The 21,922-nt window shown below is 45.6% G+C and overlaps 5 protein-coding genes across 5 annotated transcripts; 2 read left to right on the top strand and 3 right to left on the bottom strand.

The window, feature by feature from the left end:
• The first annotated feature begins 489 nt into the window (after positions 1-489).
• On the top strand, positions 490-1,633 carry LOC124659956 (NAD(P)H-quinone oxidoreductase subunit N, chloroplastic-like). The gene is made up of 4 exons (XM_047197761.1): positions 490-843; positions 925-1,041; positions 1,149-1,234; positions 1,343-1,633. The coding sequence occupies exons 1-4, from the start codon at positions 490-492 to the stop codon at positions 1,410-1,412; spliced, it is 627 nt and encodes a 208-aa protein (XP_047053717.1). The 3' UTR covers positions 1,413-1,633.
• A 75-nt stretch (positions 1,634-1,708) lies between these two features.
• LOC124659955 (protein DMP7-like) lies at positions 1,709-2,362 on the bottom strand. Its single transcript, XM_047197760.1, has one exon. It carries the CDS (start codon positions 2,360-2,362, stop codon positions 1,709-1,711), a length of 654 nt encoding a protein of 217 aa, XP_047053716.1.
• A 242-nt stretch (positions 2,363-2,604) lies between these two features.
• LOC124659954 (probable magnesium transporter NIPA4) lies at positions 2,605-6,127 on the bottom strand. The gene is made up of 9 exons (XM_047197759.1): positions 5,908-6,127; positions 5,208-5,264; positions 5,028-5,118; positions 4,751-4,911; positions 4,540-4,667; positions 4,309-4,446; positions 3,954-4,046; positions 3,151-3,256; positions 2,605-3,075 (listed from the first exon to the last, which is right to left on the bottom strand). The coding sequence occupies exons 1-9, from the start codon at positions 6,086-6,088 to the stop codon at positions 2,948-2,950; spliced, it is 1,083 nt and encodes a 360-aa protein (XP_047053715.1). The 5' UTR covers positions 6,089-6,127; the 3' UTR covers positions 2,605-2,947.
• A 2,874-nt stretch (positions 6,128-9,001) lies between these two features.
• LOC124662623 lies at positions 9,002-12,829 on the bottom strand. Its single transcript, XM_047200436.1, has 3 exons — positions 12,632-12,829; positions 9,227-9,370; positions 9,002-9,148 (listed from the first exon to the last, which is right to left on the bottom strand). The coding sequence occupies exons 1-3, from the start codon at positions 12,827-12,829 to the stop codon at positions 9,002-9,004; spliced, it is 489 nt and encodes a 162-aa protein (XP_047056392.1).
• A 4,524-nt stretch (positions 12,830-17,353) lies between these two features.
• LOC124660190 (probable serine/threonine-protein kinase PBL23) lies at positions 17,354-21,411 on the top strand. The gene is made up of 9 exons (XM_047197985.1): positions 17,354-17,540; positions 18,646-18,782; positions 19,022-19,119; positions 19,232-19,581; positions 19,996-20,403; positions 20,504-20,664; positions 20,764-20,837; positions 20,950-21,049; positions 21,184-21,411. Exons 1-9 carry the CDS (start codon positions 17,354-17,356, stop codon positions 21,409-21,411), a joined length of 1,743 nt encoding a protein of 580 aa, XP_047053941.1.
• The last annotated feature ends 511 nt before the right edge of the window (positions 21,412-21,922 follow it).

The following is a 21,922-nucleotide window of genomic DNA, read 5'->3' as shown; positions in this document are numbered from 1 at the left end:
TGAATCGTTTCCAATCGGACCCCGATTGTTAGTGTTTCTCATAAGACCATAGAGGTTTGCATGTACTCTCTCTGATCCATATTAAATTTTACTTATATAGTGTAACTTTTGTACTAAATCAGGGGCACTAAATACGGATCGGAGGGAGTACCAAATTTCCAGGGCCTTTCCCTCCAACGTTCTGATGGTAAGCCATGGATAGAGCTTCTGCTCATTTCCTCTTTTTTTTTTTTTTTGACACTCTCTCATTTCCTCTTGAGAACCGGGGAAGAATGAACGGTTTCAGGTTGGGCCTCAGTTAGGATATGTGTGCTGGGCCACCAGGGTAAAGTGATGGAATAGCTGCAGGCCCAGTTATTCAACACCACGAGCACGCCGCCAAGACTTATCCCCTCGCGGTTACCTTCCCGCCACAGCTTTGCCCTCCGCCTCTCGACTCTCGAGCCGCACACACGGACACCGGCCGCGGCGGCAGCAGCGGAGTCAACTATGTGGTCGGGAGCGGCAGCCGCGGCGGCAGCGGCGCGCGCGGTGTCCCCGCCGCTCCACGCCCCGTCTCTGTCCGGACGTCGTGGCGCGGGACGGCCGTCGACGGTGTCGGTGCGCGCGGCGGGCGGGCTGATGGACTTCGTGGGCGGCGACCTGGTGAAGCCGGACCTGGGGCGGTGGCTGGACGACGTGGAGGAGCACAAGGCGCTGGCCATCTACCCGCCGCACGAGGGCGGCTACGAGGGCCGCTACCTGAACCGCCTCCGCTACCAGGGGTACTACTTCCTCGACATGTCCGCGCGCGGCCTCGGCGACCCCGAGTCCACCCTCACCAAGATCCACCCCGTCTGCCCGGTACGCCTGCAAATCGATGAACCCATCCATCTCTCCTTTGATGTGCACCAGGCCTGACTGAATTTCGTGCTGCTGCTGCAGCCTAGCCTCGGGAGGCAGCCGGTGGCCAGGTGGTACTTCCCGCCGGAGGTGGACTACAGGCTCAGCTTGCTGCACCCTGACGCCAAAGGGCTCGTCGTCTGGGTCCTCGAAGCCAAGGTCTCTCGCCATTCTGAGCTCATCAATTTGTTCATGCCATACATCTTACTTTTAAACATAACCATACATCTTACTGAATGTGACATTTGCGTGTGATCCATTTTCAGGTTCTGTCCAAGGCTGAGCTGCAGTTCCTGGCTATGCTCCCGGACCTGCGCCCCAAAGTCAGGGTCATCGCCGAATGCGGCAACTGGTAAGGATATCTGCATCTGAAATCTCACTGAAATGCACCGGAACCGGTGAAATGCAGAAAGGAAGTGTGTGTTCTCGTGACTAACTTTTGATCGCCAATTTAATGCAGGAGAAAATTTACTTGGAAACCACTGAAGCAAATATCAGGCCTCGAGCCTGATCCGGACGCGGAGGAATAAGCTACCTTTGATCAGGCAGCTACCTCGATCGTCTCATCTCTCGCCTTACACTCCATTTTCAGCTTTGTACGAAGGAGGGCAAGAAAGGATGTAAATACGTATACAGTTGAAGTTTCGGCTCAAATTCAACACTAGAATCATCAATCATGTAAAACCTTTCAAACATACAGATCCAACAAATCACACTCCCTCCTTCCAGAGGTAGTATTATGTTTCGTTTACAGAGAGACCTTAACGGCGGGATATTTAGATCCGTTGCATATTTGCATGCCCCAGCACAGGCACAGCAAAAAAGTTCAGCGCCGTAGGTACACGAGGTCGGTTCTGAGCAGGAACGGGTAGCCGATCCCTCTCCTCTTGGAAGGGAACAGCACGAAGAGAAGGCTGACCACGAAGCCGATCACGAGCGGCACCGTGTTCACCACCTTCCTGGGCACCTCAGGGTAGTAGCATCGGACGATGTCGTGGTGCGAGGCGGCGAAGGTCACAAAGGCCACCAGCGAAAGCGTGGTGTAGAACAGGTCCGACCACCGCAGCCTGTACCTCTCTGCCTCCCTCGGCGCCTTCCGACCACCGCAGAACGTTGCGATGCCCGTCGGGGTGGCAACGCCGTAGCGGAGGCGGCCCGTGGGGCAGCGGAAGCTGTCGGTGAGCGTGAAGAAGATGCAGGAGGTGGCGCAAAGGAGCACAAAAGCAGCAGTGAGGACACGGTTGATGCGTGTGCACTTGCCATCATCCGTGACAAGAGGGGCGAAGATGGCAAAGGTCAGGATGGTTGCTGTTGGGAGGAGGACGTTGAGCCTGGCCGTGCCGCTCAAGACAAGGTTCATGACCAAGATGAAGCTCGAGGTGTCGTCGGCGTCATCATCATCGTCGTGTTGGTGTGGTTCGCTGCAGTCTTTGTTGGCTTGTTGCTCAATGAGCACCTTGTATTCATCTCCCTCAGCCATAGACGGTAGTGCGTGTGCAATAGCGTGTGAGATGGCTGGGATGATGCGACGAGGAGATGACGAGGTTAATTAAGTAGAGTGCTAGAATGAACAAGAGCAGAAAAGAATCTGGCTTTCGGCATTCATGGCTTTGCACACGGAAGAAAGCATAACTTTCGAGGTGCAGCATGCAAGGCAAGCGGAGCATTGCCATCACACGCAAACAAAGAACATTGCCATCACTGCACCACATATGTACTGACTTTGAGAAAACAATGTGTAGATTCAACAAGGGAAAGGAGGCAAATGGTTCTTGAGTGTATGTGCTTAGGATTCTTTCCCTCTTTCCCAGATACAACAGTCACAGATAATGGCCTGTATCAATCAGAGTGATTTACATGAAAAACTTCTGACTCTTATCCATTCTGGGTATCTCAAATATGTATAAGACTTATCCCCCAACACTCTACCTGTTCCTCAAAAATTACACGAGGATCCGAGCCTTTTCCTGTTTAGCGCCCTATAGTACAATCTACGAACTGGATGGAATGAAAGAATGCTGACCATGGTAAGGAGGATCACCAAGCATCTCACGTTTGTCAAAAATTATTCTGCTGCCCTTGGTGACCTCAGAGGGATGCCTTCGGCAGCAGATCTGAGAGGAATTCCTTCAGCCCCATAGCCATTGTCATCTGTATGTCTAGAGATCCTGATTGGTAGAGTCGGTGGGAGACCTATGATACCAGAGAGTTAGGCCTACTAAAATACAACCATGTGCAAACTAAAACAAGGGGGGAATGCAACCATACCATCAACCATATCTTTAGTCTTATGAAGAAGGAATGTCCCAGAAAGGATGGTAACAAAACCGCACATCTCTGTCACAATTTGAGTTGGATTTTGACGATCCCAGTCCTGCCAGCAAGTACATTAGTAGTTTGTAAATATTTGAGAGCACTGGTACTTGTTCAAGTTTAACAGAATCATTCGTCGAGTACAAAGCTTATGATAGATAAGTTGGACAGACTAAACAACTTGAAGCTAGACAGCATAAGTCATGATATATTTATATTGACCACGAAGCTCGAAATAGATGATGGAACATTGATTAATACTTGAACAAGAAGGAATAATGAATAGATACGCTGAAGGAACATTATGTAGCCAAACGGACAGCAGCCATATCAACTTACAACTTAAAAGATAACTATGAAGTTAAATCAAGTTAAGCAGTCATTTCTAGAGGACAAGAACTGATAACTGGATTGGCCTAGACTTAAGAAAAGTAACTCTGACTTAGATCATGCTAGGTGCCCTTGGTTTGAAGGGCGCAGTTTCAGACAACAAACTTTTTAACCTACAACATATTCTCATAGAGAAAATTGGTTGGCAGTGATAGGTTTGGACTAAAATGTTGCCCTTTACCTTCAAGATCTCATAATCATTATGTCAACCTTTAGTAAGACACGACGAGATGACTGCCAAAAGGGACTTTAGTAGGAAATGAAGCAAGAATTACTTTATTCCATATTGAAATTCTAATTAAAAAAAATAAACTAAGTAATGTCGCACATATAGCACCATCAAAGAACTAAAAAGCCAAATATGTTACCTTGAACATTATGACACTAGCCAGTATGGTTAGTGATGTAAACATTGTATAGTATATTGGTGAAACAACTGCAGTATTGAATGTGTCAAGAGCCTGCAAAAGCAAAAAATAGTAGGTTGAATGATTTACAAAACACCAAGCCTAAGTTTATAACAAGCGGAATCAGGTACTGAAATACTAATATTAATAACACACTGCTGCCCATTATGGCATGTTAAAGACATGCGCGTACCATTTCATGCCTATCCTGAGCGGAACATGTAAGAATGTGTGATTCTTAAGTACCTTTGCAGATACTGAAGCATGATCACTAAGCAAGCGATTAAAAAAAATCACAGACAGAGAGTATTATTACCTTGTTCAGATAGTTCATCTGTGTTAATATACATGCAACAACTACAACTGTGAACAGCCAAGTCTGTGGATAGATTAGCTGGTTCATCCCAGAAAATGTCAGTTTCAAGGCTATCCCAAGAGCTTTCACGCTCATGACCTGACAGCACATAAAAAACAAAATTGGATCAAACTTAATCAACAGTATTACATGAACACACATGGTGCTAATTAGTAGCATGTGAACACATACCGACAGAGATCCAACAAGTGAACAGACACCAATATACACCATGATATGTGTCTGACCATACTTTGGGATGCAGCGGAATATGAGCACAAAAGTTGCAGCAAGCACGACAGTAGCATAAAATAGAAAGGCTGCAATACAAACAAAACAACCTTAGTACTTGGTACGAGAAATGAAAAATGAGGTTGCTAACCAGGGAAAGAAAGGAAAGTACCTGGTTCTGTAGCAAGATCCCATACTTCCGCGACTGACTCAATTTCACGCTCCTGAGGAGCATGAAGCACGATAGTTGTTGAGCCCACGACGCACAGAACACACCCTAGCATACCAAATATATGTAGCTTCTCCTTCAACATAATGTGTGCAAGAACAGCACTGTAAGAGAAATATGTTAGAACGAAGAATGAACATAGTGACTTCAAGAATTGTAAGCAGCAGAAAACCTCAATATCTACCACCACGGAACATACTAGTGGGTCTTACGGTCTTACCTAATGATGACGCTAAGTGCACCAAGTGGCGTGACCAAGATAGCAGGAGCGAATGCGTATGCCGCAAAGTTGGCAATTTCTCCAACAATCACTGAGAAACAGCACTGAGTACAGTCAAGATCATATTGTTCAGTGGGAGGAGAACATGAAGATCTACTTGTATCATAGAGGTGCACTTACTTGTAATCATCCCTGCCCACCATAACGGTTCATACAAGTAAGAGTAACCACCAACCCCTGCCATAAAATCCAATTAGCGTGCAGCGTGTCAGCAAGAACAAACTGCTTTCTGCTTACAAAATCACATAAACAGCGAGAACAAAATAGCTTAACAATTAAAGGGAAGAGAGGAAGCAAAAGTAGCAATTCACGCATCCAACAGGCCACTTTTGGTAATTGCTCCACACATACTTGCAGCCAAGAACAGCTCTCCAAAAGTCAAAACAACAGAGTGATAGTTTTTGACGGTGTTTAAAAAAAAATAACTACTAAGGCTTCTCCGCTAAATCGAACTACTTCATCCAAAATTAATGTGCCCAATTCAGTTAACTGGATCAACGATGATATTGACAACAAAACTACAACACATATCGAAACAAACACCGCGGAATGAGCAATGAGGATACATCATCATGGCACCATTCACTATAAACTCCAAAATAGGAGAACTCCCCGATCATCTAAATTTATACCAATATCAACCAAATCTCTGAAATATTCACCATGTCCCCTAACTCCAATCAGACACTGGCATTGGCAAGCTCGGATCAGAGCAGCAACCAGCACACACAAGTAACACGCAGATGAGGGACCAACAGGCAAATGAACGATGACAGGAAAATCAATGACGTCTGGATGGTAAGCAACGCAATTAGGTCACCTGCGCGGACGCCGGACGCGCCGGCCTTCCTGAGCCCCTTCTTCTTGACGATGAAGCTGGTGCCGATGAAGACGCTGGAGGAGAGCGCGAGCACCAGCCCCTTGATGTTGTCCGTGGACATCCCCGTGTACGACTCCACCCAGTTCCCCGTGGCCGCCGAAGTGGATGTTTCCGTCGCCATACTTACAAGGCGGCGCCCGGAAGCCCTTCGCTCCGTCGGTTCGCTGCGCCGCTAGATCGCGGCGGCGGCGGGGCGCGCGAGATCCCGATGCGGCGAGCGGTGGGGGGCTCGGCTCGCCCCTCCGGCCGGGTCACTGCCGGCTCGCGCCGACGCTCCGCATTCGCGGTGATTTGGAGTGTGGGTGAGAAGGGGGCGAGTGAACGCAGGCGACGGCGGCGGCGACGCCGGCGAGGAGGAAGGGAAAGGATGCGCGGGTCGAGTCCACGCGTCGCGGATATGTTTCGGTTGGACTTGGCTAGCTACCTAGCCGGTGCCTTGCTGGCTCGCCGCTCCGGTCTTGCTTAGCGTCGAGTTAATCGGCGTCTCGCATCTGTTTGATTTTTTTAAACAAACACCGAGCACTAACATAGTTTGCCTTTGTGAAACAAAATTTGCTTTTTTGTTTGTTGTGAACAAATTCAAAGACATTCATAGCATAGTGATGTGAAAACACCGAGCACTAAAAGAATAATGGTCATTATTTTTTTTGATTTGCATCGTGATTCGTGCTAGTTATGAGTTGCAACTGAGAATTGATGACATCATCTGAGTGAGAACGAAGTTAGTTCTCAGTCGACTGAGAAATAGTCTTCCCATCTCCAACTTAACAAAAAATGATGTGTGCCATCTCTAAGGAAAATGCTATGTCAAACATTATAAGAGGATGCTAGTGGTTGACCTAGAAACTTCTGAAAGTCTAGGTAAATAAGATTAAGATGCCATCATAGTAGAAAATCATCTAACGTAAGGTGTCACAAGGTGTCGCAAGGTCAACAAGCCTAGGTGCCCCTTAGACATAAGCGGTGGTAAAACCGTCAATAAAGTATTATATTTTCTGTAGTATAGATGCAACATACATGTAACATCTTTATAAATTGAAAACCTAAATCCAAAACACACCTTAAGGGTCTAGGACAGAGCTATGAAACAATGGCAAGGAGTACAACCTCATTGTTATATGGGACCAACCTTCTTAAAAACACTAGATGGTGATATATACTTATTGGGGGTAATTTGACACCAATGCCTACTCAATAACTTTCTCCCCTATCTGATTTACAGGATAATTTGAATTAATTGTTAATCACAACATAATTTGTTTGTTTTTCCTTGAGATTGGTAGATTTGAAATTAATTTTAATGTTTTGTCTATGTAGTCCATTATTTTTTTCCTTGACGATTTAGCAAGTGCTATTCATTTTCACCTCAACAACAAATGTACTCTCTTCTAGATGCCCCAAAAATTTGCATATTTTTCTCAAGCCGGCTGACAGAAATCTTGGTAATTATATCTTCCTCTATACCCTCCAGCTTTTGGAATCATTCTTTGTCTTGGTTTTCACTGGACTTTGTCTGTCTAGGTGCCTAATCCATTTGAGGTGCCTGGTCAAACAGAGTCGTGAAATCTTTTTTTATAATCAATACCATATATATTTATAGTAATAAATAGTACATGGTAGAGATACACAAGGTGATTCCAACGATTACAAAATAAAGTCTAAAAGATACTAACAAATCTTCCAGGTCTTCAAATTCTTTCTTCTTCCAGAATACAATCTTATACTCTTATGAAGGCGGCCAAAGATAGATAACGAATCATAGACCTGTAAATACCGACGAAGGTTCTCACATAATTTTAATTTGAGCCGCAATGCCAAGGCTGCGTGCACGCGCGCAACCATTAAAGCAGTCATTCAACATCGGCAAGAGTACCAACACCAGCATGTTAGGGAATAACAACCGACTAGCCTTGTCGACATCGATGGGAGCCGAGTATACGAATCACCATTGTCGAGAACGTAGCAGCCGGGATAAAAACTGCGAGGATAATCCTCCTCGCGGCAACAACGACATCCATTTCTTCATCATCTTGTTCAACTTGATCATCCATTTGTACATTCAGTTTCTCACCACCTCCGACATCTTGTTCATAGACTTGTGGATAGGGTGGAGTACCATAATGATGTTGTGGTATTTTGCAGGGCTAGAGGAGAAGAGCATAAGCAGAGATCTAGGTTGTGCCATGCGGGAGAAGAGGAGAATCACAGCGAGATGCAAGACCTGCCGGCTAGGTGCCGTGCTAGAGGTGCTGGCTAGGTGTTGTGCCGGAGGTGCCATGCTGGAGGTGCCCGCTAGTAGGAGATGTCGCTGGCGAGCTGAGACGGTCAACGTCTTCGGCGAGCTGAGATGGAGCTGGCGACGAGAAGACGACGTCACCGGCGAGCTGAGACGGACGATGTCACCGGAGTCTATGTGTGTTCTAAACATACTGTTGGTATGTGCGTTATAATGCGTTGTAATATAATACCTGTTCTGTTTAAATAAAATAAAGAGACAACTTGGCCTTTACATTGACTGTGTGGACCTGCTGTTTTTTTAATCCTATACAAACTTAGCGTCGGCGAATTAGCCTGTGCGCCGGAGGTAGTTCAAGGTAGTGTTGGCGAATAGGCTAGGTGCCAGGGGTAACAAATACCGCCGGCGAATACACGAAAGCGCCGGAGATAGTGTCACATTACCGCTGGCGAAACGGAAGTCGCCGGCGGTAACCCCTTACCACCGGCGAGGTGGTCGCCGACGAATAGGCATGCGCCGGCGGTAGAAAATCTGTGCACCAACGGTAAGGTAATTCCTAGTAGTGAAGCAAACACCAGACGGAAGAAATAGCAAAACTTCATAGGGCGACAAAACGAAGTGCAGATCTTGGTCAATCATGTGGGATCTAGCAGGACACACACGCAAAAACCCAAAATTAACCGTGGACAATCAAACATGGCCATACGAGCGCAACAAAAACGAAAACATAAGCATGCAATACCATAAGTGCATATCCTCGTGTTTACATGGAACTACTACTCTGCCGAGCAAAGCTCTTCACAATTTGCTAGCGATGGTGGCGAGATACTTGGTGTGTCGTCCATGTGCGAGCACCTCTCTGGTGGCCTTCCTCCTCACCTCCACTGTCACACACCCTGTTGTCTCCCCGATGCTTAGCACCTTCGCCTCGATCTCGATCTCCTCCTGTATTCATGTCATTCAAAGTCATTTGTTAACTAGAAAGTGAATCACCATGGATAAGCTAGGAATTAACTCACGCACATTTGCACACACGGCGTTGAGGTAGGAGACGGTGATTTCCAGGGAGACCCCTGTCGTCGGTGAGCCGCCGGCGAAGATCACCGCTGACCCCACTAGATCCACCAGGGATGCCACCGCGCCTCCATGCATGTGCTTCCTTGTGTTCTTCAAGATTTGGCGTATACCGCAACACATGTAAAAGATGCAGGCATATGTGAGACTTCAACAAGTAATCATCATCAAATGTCGTATACATGAGGAGTTACCTAGGATTTGTTTGATTTTTGCCCAAGATTGTCCTATTAAAATTTTGGCTAGCCAATATTTTGGTTGAGCTATTTCTTTCCCGCAAATTGACATGCCAATAAGTTGCAATTATCTAAACAAGAACCTACTATGTGGCCATATCCAAAAATTGATAGGGCACACTTTGGTGTAGCAATTCAAACACATCTCTTGTTCTTTTAGGAACTTGACCTGTTACCTCCTTCTCGTATGTAGAACTTTTTGGCTTTATTTGTTCTTTTAGAAATGTTTTCGGCCGATTGAGAACCAACCTGTGGTTGGATGGTTAGGAGGACAATGTCATCTCCAGCCCACCAGAGTTCAGATCTCAGATTTGACATTTTAGTGTCTCATAAAGGAGGAATATTCTTCAGTGGGAGGCGACTTTCCCGTCGACAGCGAGGCACCTGTGGTGACTTCATCAATCTGAAGACCTGTCAGATTAGTTCTTCAACACAGTCTCTTGGAGGTGCTCATAAGGGTAGGGTGTGCCTTCATAGAGGTGAGTGTGTGCGCGTATGTATGAACATCTTTGATTGTACTGTGTTTCGAAAAAAAAACGTTTTCAGCCGATTCGCCACGACATGAAATGGCTGACACATAGGCAAACGGATTCACATAGCTCACAATTGATCAATCAACGAGAGCATATATGGTCGTCATTTTTGTTTGATCAGACACCGATTGGTTCGTCCGCATGTGCTTTGATCGATCTTGCTTATGGGTGTGTTTAACTTTTTCTCAAGATTATCCTTTCCAAATTTTTGGTTTAGATTTTCTTGCCCATAAGTTAGCAAATATTCGTTAAAAACATGCATTAGAGTTGGTAGTGAAATACTAACATGGTTAGCAACTATCCAAAACAAGAGCCAACCTTTTGATCACGACCAACAAAAGTGTAGGGCACTCTTTGGTCACAATCCAAACGTACCCATAGTACACTAGTTAATAAAGTAAACTAGATTTAGGCCCGGTTTATTTTGCTTCTTGTATAATTCCATCTGAGTTGTTTTTTAATATAATTATATTATATTTATAAGTTTTATCTCTTTTTTTATTTCGAGGAAAAGTTAGTTTTATCTGGAAGTTAATTAACTATTTTGTGAACCTGTAAATATCAGATATGATTGATGAAAATAAAACTATGGTTCATTAGTTGTTATCACGATGAATAAATAACATAGGAGAGTTGTTCCCTTCTCAAGCTACTTAACTAGACATTTTTGTCATAAACCTTCTTGTTTCAGAAACGACGAAGCAACATATGCCTATAATTAAGCTTGAACAGATGTGAGTGAGCTTCATACACTTAATTACTCTAAACATGCTACTAGAATCCTAAGAAATAGTTTTGTGAAATCGCATGGTCTGAAGGTGGTGTTTTGGCTCACATGTACATATAAATCTATTATGGGAAATGTATAAAATAATCCAAGTGTCAAAAAGATATTTAAGAGGACTTGGAGATTCCTAATCTCAAGTTCCTCCTCCTCTCCTTTGAGAGCATGTCCGGATATCACATTAACTTCCATAAGAGCGAGGTCATGGTTATGAGGACTTCGGACATTGAGCAGCAGCGTGTCGCTACAGACGCCTTTGCATTTAGTTACTTGGGCCTCCCCATATCTAATCACGCCCTGACACCATTGGATTGGGGTCCTTTGACAGCTAAAGTGGCAAAGCGGGCTGATCCGTGGATGAGAAAATTCATGTCCTCCGCAGCTAGACTCACACTAATCAATGCGTGTCTATCTAGTCTTCCACTGCATGCCATGGGAGTTTGCCTGTTGGGTGACGGGGTGCACCAGACCATGCGCAAGCAGCACGCCAGACTTTTTTTGGGAGACCAATGGCCCAAACGTAGATACCACTTGGTACGCTGGGACGTTGGTATGCATGCCGAGATCTATGGGAGATCTGAGAATCATGGACACTAAAATCATGAACATCTGCCTCATGGTTAAGCGGATTTAGAAGATCTATGCAGGGGAGCAGAACCTCTAGGCGGATCACATATCCGCAACAAGTATCTAGGTTTCAAGGGTTTATTGGTTGATTCACACACATCTGGATCGCAGTTATGGAATGCGCTTCAGGAAATCAAAAAGGTGTTATGCTTGGGGGCAAAACACTTAGTCCCCAGTGGTACATCCACTCGTATGTGGCACGACTAATGGCTGGGACTGGGGCCGCTCAGAGACAGGTTCCCCAGCCTTTTTGCCATCTCTGTGAACCCTGACGGCTTTGTGGCTCAGGCTGGGCAGAATGGTGTATGGCAGCTCCCCTTTCGCAGGGAGCTTGGATTGCGGTAGAGGGTGGAACTTGTGAACCTTCTCCGCGAACTGGAGGGTGTCCACCTTGAGACAGGACATGATGTGTTATCTTGGACTTTGGAACGTTCGGGCAAGTTCTCCGTTCGCTCCCTCTACCGCAAGCTCTGTCAGGGCACACCGAGGAAACATTTTGGGGAGCTTTGGAAGATCCTCATTCCCCTCAAGATCAGGGTCTTCCTCTGGCAGCTTGTGCGCAAATGCCTACCATCTAATGACAACATCCATTATAGAAAAGGCCATCTTCGTGTAGGTGTGCCCTTTGTGGCGAGGAGGAGGATACTAACGATATATTCTTCAATTGAGTCCCGGCGAAATTCATGTGGAGTGCAGTGAAGGCTTGAGCATGCCCTGTTCTTTCTGTTTGAACTTTGGATTTTGGATCTCTGATCATGGCACTGTATGTTAACTTGATTTGTATGTGGTCGAGGCTCTGTATGAAAAGATCTTTAATAAAAAATCTCATGCACATCTAGGCTTTCTACGTGCGCACACAAGTTTTTTTTTCTTAAAAAGTTATTTGTGGCGTTGTTCAACTATGCTCTAGCTCGGCAGCTAGAATAACCCTTTCTGCACCCCCCCCCCCCTATATGCATGTTATAGGTGCCGGACAGGTAGGCGACGCGTGTGTGCTAGGAAGTGGTATACGTGTTCTAGGAAGATGTGCAATCTTTTAAAACAATACACTAGTACGTGCTGGCGTGCTGGTCTGATCGATGTGACAAGATGTTCATATCCGGTGACTCTCTGAACATGGGCTGTTCACGTTTTCTTGTCTATGAGAAGAGTACTACAGTTGCTCCGTACGTACCGTGAGGCGAGGAGGGACGGTGAAGGAGAAGAGGGCGCGGCCGGGCTCGATGGCGTCGATGCGGAGGCCGGCGACGGTGAGGGCGTCGAACGGCCTGGTGCCGACGCCCCGCCCGTGCCACTCCCCCATCGCCTCGTCGACGCTGCCGCCTTCCAGCTTCGCCATCCGGTCGACACTGCCGCCTTCCAGCTTCGCCATTCGGTCCACAGTACTGCTACTTCTCACTTCTCACACTAGTTGGTACTACGTACGAGTTGGAACTTGGAAGTTGGAAACATAAGGAACTGATGCCTTCAGCAGGGGTCCCGTGCTGTATATATGACGGACCGCGGCTAGCTAAGCTGCGACAGAGTTTTTGAAACAAGGCAAAAGCTTTTACCGTTCTATTGATTAAATATGATTGTTCGGTTAATTATGGAAAACCTAGCGAAAACCGGTGTATCAGTGAGGTACACTTTGGTCCCTAGATTACGCACCTGCCGAGCCACCAGCTTCACCACCAAAGTGCCCAGAGACGACACCCTAACACACCAGAGCCGCCGCTCCGGCACCCACACCGGCCTCGAGGCCACGAACCCGTCGAGACGACTACCATGTCGCCCAAGCAACCATAACAGCCACCCTCAAGCAAAGGATTTTAGAGCTGCCGCTCCGGCAACAACCTGAACAACACGCACACGCCGACCCCGCGGCCACGCACCGAACTAGTTGACAGGTTTGTCGCCCAAGCGACCAAACCCGACACCCAGGAAAAGAGCCACTATGAAACCATGCTAACCCCGTGGCCGTGCCCCTCCTAGCCGACGCAAAGCTCCTTGTCGCCATCCACCGTTAGCACCAACTTCCGCTTGTCACTCTGTTCAAGGTGCAACTTCAAAGATGAAGTCCTCAAGAGGAAAATGTGACACCTAAAATGTCGCCACCGTCTGCTCACAAGGATCTAGGGTTTCCCCCGAAGTTGACCAAGGGAGGAACGATAGCTTCAGCTCAACGACGCCTCCAGGAATGGAACGACTCCCAAGGGCGCCGACGTCATTGTCTTTAGCTACCACCGCCGAAGACAAGGCATTCGCCTGGATCTAGCTGCAAAATAGTAGTGTGTTAGTGACCGGTTAGTGGCTATCGACAACAATGATTCATTGATATCAGCATAATTACCGTTTTTAAGCTAGACTAAAGAGTAGACTACATGGTGATGGAGAGGGGAGCTCCTATTTGTCGCTCGACACGCGTGTTAACACACCGACTCCTGAACGAGCTGTCATATGGGATGGCCTACCTCGTCCACATCGTCCCCCGCCTCCGCCATAGTTGTTGTTGTTGTCCCCCGCAGCCGCTGGCGGCCGCAACCGCCTGCTCCCGCCACCCTACCTGAGCCACGACCACCACCGTCCCAATCCCTCGAAATCTCCCATCTTCTTCGGTTCCAGAGAGGTTTCTGCACCACCACTCGAACCCTAAGTCGCTGGCCACACGCTTCCCCCATCCTAAACCCTAAGGTTTTCTTTGTCACCTCTGCGTCGGTGAGGTCTATTGCTCGACTATCCGGCGACTCCTCGGCTAGCTGCGTCGTCCCCGTCGGCGGCGAGGTCCTCCGGTCGTCACAACACATCGCTTTCTTCCTCTCTGGCCGGAACACGAGCATGGTGTGCTGGCTCCTTGCATCGGACGGGGTACACAACGCTACTAACCGACGCATAGGGCGTCAAATAGAAAAGGCCGATGGAGAGAGCGCTGACGAAGGCTGGTCGTTGGTGCATGCGGGCCTGTTCCTTGTCTTGGGTCTAGATTGTGGAGCGAGGCCCGGGCACAGGAAGCAACAGGCCCAGCGACGACGAGGCCAGCCCAGCCCCTAGCTGTTTCGCAGCACCACCCTTCATCGGTTTCTCCTCTTGGCCGCGCGCAGCCTCGTTTCAACCACCGGCTGACCGGCGTCGCACTTGCCGATCGATATGCATATGCTGCATCGTGCGCTCCAACGAGGTGACATCTGCTGTGTAAACTCCGTCCTCCTCCCGTAACCCAGAAACCTCGGCCTGAGCGCGCGGCACCTGGCCTGGCCAGCAGGCTTTATAAACCCCAGGCGTACGGCGAGGCTTATCGGGTGCCGGGATCAAGCGAAAGCAGCCCAGCGCCATCTTCTCAGTTGATGCTCACTCCCACAGCCTCTCGTCCCTGCCGTATCCCCGCTGCCAGTGCCTGCGACGCACACGCACCACCAAGCTCGGCCCTTGTTTCAGTTTTGCCATGACTGCCTAAATCACCTAGTATGTAGATTGCTGATTGCACAATTAACTAGAAATCAGTTAGATATTACAATACATACTTTGGTACTAGTATACTTGTGTCTGCTGTAAAATTATACTCCGTAGTAACAATCAACAAACAATGCTCACGGATAAAAATTATGTTTGCCCGGGCGAGGAGTAAGAGTGCCGGGCCGGAATCAACGCCATCGCAGCCTGAACCTAGCTCTGTACCAGTGGAACTGAGGTTGCTACCAAAGGGCGTCGTCGTAGATACAACAGATCGGGTGTGGATGAAAAGGGTTGTGGACTGTGGTGGAGAAGGAAAAGGCGAAGAAGAACATGAAGTCATAAGCGTGGGGAACTGGATTTTGGACACACAAATCTAGGGAGGTCATAGATTCTCAGAGCCGACTTTCACAACTCAGTCATGACTCCTATTAAGAGTTCTTTTGATTTATAGGATTTCTAAAAGATTAGTAGGATTGAAATCCTATCACAATTTGCTTTGGAAAGCCATTTGGTTCGTAGGATCATATTCTTAGAAAATAATCCCGTAGTATAAATTTCATAGAAAAATTACCTTAGGCTAGACTTCATTTAATATGTCGTAGAATTCAACTAGATGTGGCATCTCAACCTCTTCCTATTTCTACATTTTGCTTTTCCAATAAATCAAAGGAGCCATGCAATGTCATCCATAAACCACTTTGTGATTCGTGAAGGGAGTCTTAGAACATAGGTCTAATTTACATCAAACTGTTTGACATCGTACATAGACCAAGTTCCAAAATTTACCTAACAACTTAGGAAAATTAGTTTAAGCTTCGGAAAATAAAAAACACTTCCCATTTTCTTATTTTGAAAACATCGCAAATGGTTGTATTACTTTGAGAAAAGAATACATGGGTTCTTTTCAACTCAATATCCATGTGTGCTTGTTTTTCAAGATTTTACAAAATTACATACTTTTTTGCTAAAATCTAATATGTTTTGCCACCAAAATATCTTTAATATTTTTTGGCAGGATCACAAAAGAAGACGAATCAGGTGGTCCAGGTCTTCAGTTAGAGCGTATCAAGTAGGTTGGGATCATATTTGCTTTTCTCCCCTTATTCGGTGCATTCCGAAGTTCATTGCAAAAAAGTTGCACTTGATTAAGTTGAGTTCTCATACAACGGTATCGGTTTAAATACATACTTTACCATCTTAGACCAATCATAAAAATTAATAGAAGTATTTTTTAAAAAAATGTGAGACCTTTGAGGCTTCTCAAGTAAACCTCGGGTGCGAAGCTACACCCTTATTAAATATACATATTATATTTTTTCTTTAAAAAACTAGAAGGCCATACGCTCGGCTATAATTGAAAATTTAACTAATTTATTCCTAGTAAGGTCACATTGTCTTTTTCTTATGCCACTTTTTACTTTGACAATTGTGTGTTTATTCCAATATTCGTGCCTACCTAAAACAAATTTCCCTTTTAGAAGCACACAAATTGAGGGTGTCGATAAAAAACCAAGTTGTCATGCTACTTTTCATTTATTTATATATATATTTTTCTCACTCAATATTGTAAATAGTAGAGGCATGAACACAGTTTTTTGTAAAACCGAGGAGGGCACAAATATAAATATCATTAGCATATGTGCATTGAGAGGTGTAGGATAGTAATATTTTATTAGAAGTGAAATACTAAGAAAAAGTACATTCTAGATTCAGAGGGAGCAAAATATTAATAAACGGCTTTGACAATGTCCAATAAGAGAGTTATATAAATAATAACAAATAGGGGTTAAGTCATCTCAAAATGGAGTAGTATATCAATGTATTTGAGAGCAAGTTAACTTTGAATACTAAAAGACATTTGGAGGGAGAGTACCTTGCAACCTTGGTTTAACCATTCATAATCGGAGCCTTCAAGAAGGACTAGATGATGCTTATATAGAAATCATAAAAGTATGGAGATTTCAGCCAAAGGTTATCAAGTGAAAGGAGGCAACTTATATGAAATGACCAGTTCGTTACAACTTATACGCGAGCGTCCCAATTTCCTGCGAAATTTCCCTCGCGTCGTCCGCCGGCGATACCGTCCGCCAGCGACGCGACAACTGCAAACTGCTGCGGTTCGCCGCCGCTGCCGCCTCGGGCGCTCCTCCGAGATGCCATATATTCTCCCCCGGTGCCTTCGAGATCCCCCCCGCGCCGGCAGCCTCAACACTGGATGTACTCTGTGTTCTCGCGAATATTCGCGGTGGCGCGCAGCCGTCTCGAGGTACTAATACCCTCGCTCGTCGGCGGCCACAATGGCAGCAAGAGGGACGCTCGCCGCCGGCGCCGGGACGAGCGGAGCAGGAGCAGCGCCACCAGCACCCCCGTCAGCACGCCCATCTCGATGTACTCGGCCCTCAGCCCGGGGGACTACCAAACCGCGGCACTCCTCGCCATGTCGGAGGGGGGCAACCCGGGCGCGATGCCGGTCGCCCTGTCGCCGCTGCTGCCGCCGCCGCAGCTGGTGGTGGTGGCGCTTGACGCGACCCGCGACCACCGGGAGGTCGAGGTCAGGATGGCGCTAAGAGCGCTGGTCGCCCGGGGCGACATTCTTCGCGGCGGCGACTCCCTCGTCGTACTCGGCGTGCTCCACGCTATCACCAATCCGAGTGAGGGCCAAGCTCCCCCTTTAGGTCTCTCTTTCCCGTGCGGGTTACGATCTCTAGCCCTTTTGCTCAACTTAACCCACTCTTGTTTAAAACTTCCCAAAATGTGATCTACTTGCACCTCACATAATTCAATATCGCTTACATGCTTATACATAGACGGTACAAAAATATATTTTACTGTTAATCTAGTGAAACTAATTTAGTATTGTATATGTTGATGTTTTTTTATATAGACTTGCTCAAAATTAAAGAAATTTGACCTAAGACTACGCTAGAAAATTCAATTAATTTCGAACGAAAGGATTAGATTTCAATTGTGAATGTGTCATACTGGAAGTTGATTCTTGATTTTCGTCATCCACATTCAGTTAAAAAAACTGAATTAGTGCTAGGAGGAACTAGACACTAAATGATATAGTAGAAGCGGGACCTCGGCGTGAGAATTCCAGAAATTCGTTCCTGGCAGGATTCGAACTCTGGTCGTTGGGGTGCGCCAGTAGTCTAGTGGTAGAATAGTCCACCAGTCGTCTAGTGGTAGAATAGTCCACATTCAGTTAATGATCCTTGTAGTAGTTAGGTACAGCATTTTTTATCTGAATCCTCTTACTCTAGAAATGTTAGGGGCTTAGGGTGCATTGATACTTGCGGACAGATTCTTGCATATATTTGTGCCACTCGCTTTCAGTCCTGTTGGTGATTGTTCATTGGTTTACCATCAGTGAGTAATGCTGTTTATAGGTGTCCCTGGATGGAGTATTATCACATTGAGAATCACCAACATGGTAGAAGGACGCCGTTGCTGAGTTTCATAAATGATGTAATGTCAAGGAAAATAAATAGAATAGCAATATTAAATGTCTCATGCTTAGTAACAAACTGCTGTAGTCAAATTTGTAATACATTTCATATGGCCGCAGCTATGAAGCATATAATCCTAGTCATCATGAGATAGTCCAGTAATGCGATGTCTGCCCATTTGTTTAATCTAGTCTTCCTGCTATCTGTTGGTGTTTTACAGAAATTTTGAGTTAATGTTGACTTTATACGGTGTATATCATGACACCTATTTCGAATTAATGCTTCTGTATTTCCTTTTTGTGAGCAGTGGGATACCAAACCAAAGCATCTAATGATTCTTTTGCCGGGACGAACGCACGGTACCTTAAAGATCAGGTTGAGAAGAAAGCTGAAGACTACAGAACCAAGCTCCTTCAGGATGTGGAGGAGCTCCGCAAAGTCGGGGTAATATTACGTATATCTATTTCTCACTGATTTTTTTTTTAGAAAAGCAGTAGCCTTTTCATTTTGAGTAACACCTCGAAAGAGGGTAGGGGGTTCCTGCATTGCCATATAGCTATTTGTTTTGATACCTATCCCATAAGCTAATTCTCTGTCAGGGTAAGATGCTGTTTTACCAGTTAGATTTGTAACATTCTTGAAAATATTGGCTACACTCTGATGCTCGTTTTGTTCTACTTCAGATAAGTGTAACCCTTAAAGTATCTCCTGGATCACCAGCAAAGGTTGTCATTATCCATGAAGTCAATTCAAGTAAAGCTGCTTGGGTTGTACTGGATAGGTATGTGGTCATTTATTATTTAATCATTGTTGGCATAATAACCTTATGGAGCCTAATGAAGCACCTGTTGGTTCAGTACTTAAACTTGCATCAGTTTATGATGACTTTATAGGCACTTCAGACGAGATTTCAAGCACCTAGAAAAACACATAGCCTGCAAGGTTGCAGCATTTCAGGATAACCTATCAGTGCAGACAATGAAGTCAATTAGAACAAATCTTTCAAGCAAAAGCATGGGACAAGCAAAGGACCTAGAACATTTAGTAGTGTCACTAGATCTGAGCTCCAAGACGCTAGATACTGACAAGGTTCGTGTGTCGATCAAGTCATCACCTGTAAGTTACTTTGCCTCTCTAAGCAATCATGAGATGCACTACACCCCCAGTGTGGTTGGTAGCAGCATGCAAGACTTCACACCATCAATGAGCATCGCCTCAATCACGATGATTGATGAGACTAATGGTATGATATGTTTCTTCAATAAACCAAATCATAACTTTAAGTTACTTGCTGAAATGTTTAAACCGGATATTGAACAAACAATAAAAAGGAAGATACCAAACTATGTCTTCCCTAGTAGGGAGAGCTCATGTTGTACCATAGTGGTAACACACATAAGTATGGTGGTTGATGTCACAAGCTAAAAACCATGTAGTTCCTCATGCACATTCTTCTCCCCTCCTGTAATTTCTGACATAGTGGTGCTGAAAATATAGAACCTATTTTTCTGGTAGCTCACTCATGCAGAATCCAGGAGCTTGGTTACATATATTATCAATGTTGGCACATTATCTGTAGCTTAACTTCCAAAATTTATGTTACACAGGCCATGTGCAATTTAATAAATAGTCATAATATGCATGCTCCTGTGATCAGGAAAATTTATTGAAGATAACATGATCGCCAACAATGATTCATCGGAAAGACCAGTTCTATGTGCTGGTTGCGGGCTAAGATCAGTGCTTTACATCAAGGAATCCATGAAATATCCCTTCTCAGAGATTCAATCTGCAACATCTGACTTCTCAAGGGAGAAGTTGGTGGGCGAGGGCGGATTTGGGCATGTATATAAAGGACAGCTCAAGGATGGCCAGGTCATTGCAGCTAAATTGCGTAAAGAAGCTAGCTCACAGGGGTATACCGAGTTCTTCTCTGAAGTGCAAGTGCTCAGCTTTGCCCGGCACCGAAACATTGTCATGCTACTTGGGTATTGCTGCAAAGAAAGCTACAACATCTTGGTGTATGAGTATATATGCAACAAATCTCTGGAGTGGCATTTGTTTGGTATGTGCTTAGTTGGTATGCATACAATTAATTTGTAATATGAAGATGGTAACAAACTTATTATTGACTTGCTCCTTTCTCTTTTCATGTGGTGAAATAGACCAGGAGGCGGGCTTACTTGAGTGGCACAAGAGGCATGCTATTGCCCTTGGTATAGCAAAAGGGCTGCGCTTTCTGCATGAAGAGTGTCGCGCTGGTCCGATAATACATCGGGATTTGCGCCCAAGCAACGTACTTTTGACACATGACTTTGTTCCTATGGTAAGCTGGAAGGCACTAGACCTCACTTCTTACTGGTGCATTGGAAAATGCAAATGCCCTGTGTGCTCTGTTTTGATTTTTATGTCCTATCTTCGACAGCTTGGCGACTTTGGTCTTGCAAAATGGAAGGCTGTCAATAATTCTATCCACACGAGGATTCTGGGGCAATCAGGGTTAGGACAAACTCTAATCGTTGCACTATTATTAATTCACTCTTCCATTTTATGGTACCCTTTTGCTCCTGTATTTCTGAAAATGCCAGGATTTTCTTGTCATGTCCCTCAGGTACTTGGCACCGGAGTATGCTGAATATGGCATAGTTTCTGTCAGAACAGATGTTTATGCATTTGGAATCGTTCTTTTCCAGCTGATATCTGGTCGCAAGGTGCTCGAGGAACGTGAAGGACAGTGTGCACACATATTACAATGGGTATTACTTTCAGTGCATTCTTCTTTTTTCCATACTTTCTTACAATAGACTTGCACTGTTGATTTTCTTGCCCCTCTATGATGTTTCAGGCAGAACCTTTGGTTGAGAGTCTGGCACTGCACGACCTCATCGATGAGCGCATTGCAGATACATACGATACATATGGGCTATATCATCTAGCCAGAGCAGCGTATCTTTGTGTGCGGACAAACCCGGAACAGAGGCCTTCAATGGGGGAGGTTGTTCGTCTTATCGAGACTGAGAATGAGCATATCAGGGACTTGTCCCGACAGTTCATTCCACATTTTACAAAGTGAAGTAATATCCTGAGGGAATCAAGTGTCCTGAGATCGCTACTTTGGTGTAGAAAAGGGACATCTCCAGTTCTCTCCGGTGAAACCTGCAACACTTGCTATCGCGTTCAGTTCTTCTTTCGTTTTGTTCTTCCACACATATAAGGAGGTGTATTTAGGGGAATTACTAGTTCCCTTCTTAGTACTTGGTGCTTACCTTTGTAAAAATGAAATGTGTCGACTTCTCAGGGTATTTTCCCAGTTGTGTTCAGCTTCTCTAGTGTATACGTTTACCATAAACTGTGTCTGCTGAAGAGTTCCGTCTGCAGAGTGCAATGCGACAGTGACCTTTGAATAGAAGAGTTCTGTCAGCCAGGCTCGCGGAAGAAATCTATTGCAGCATCTACAGACTCCACCGAAAATGGAGCTAGCGCTGCAATTTAGGCCGCTGTTTTCGTCTACTGTCTCCATCAAGTTGCCCTTTCAAGCGAAAGTGATGGCCACCAGTTCAGAAAAGGATATGGACAGACAACAG

This window comes from Lolium rigidum, chromosome 6 (genome assembly GCF_022539505.1).
Source record: "Lolium rigidum isolate FL_2022 chromosome 6, APGP_CSIRO_Lrig_0.1, whole genome shotgun sequence".
NCBI lineage: Eukaryota > Viridiplantae > Streptophyta > Magnoliopsida > Poales > Poaceae > Lolium > Lolium rigidum.
The sequence above is the reverse complement of the archived record's forward strand: the minus strand, read 5'-3'. Positions and strand labels throughout refer to the sequence as shown.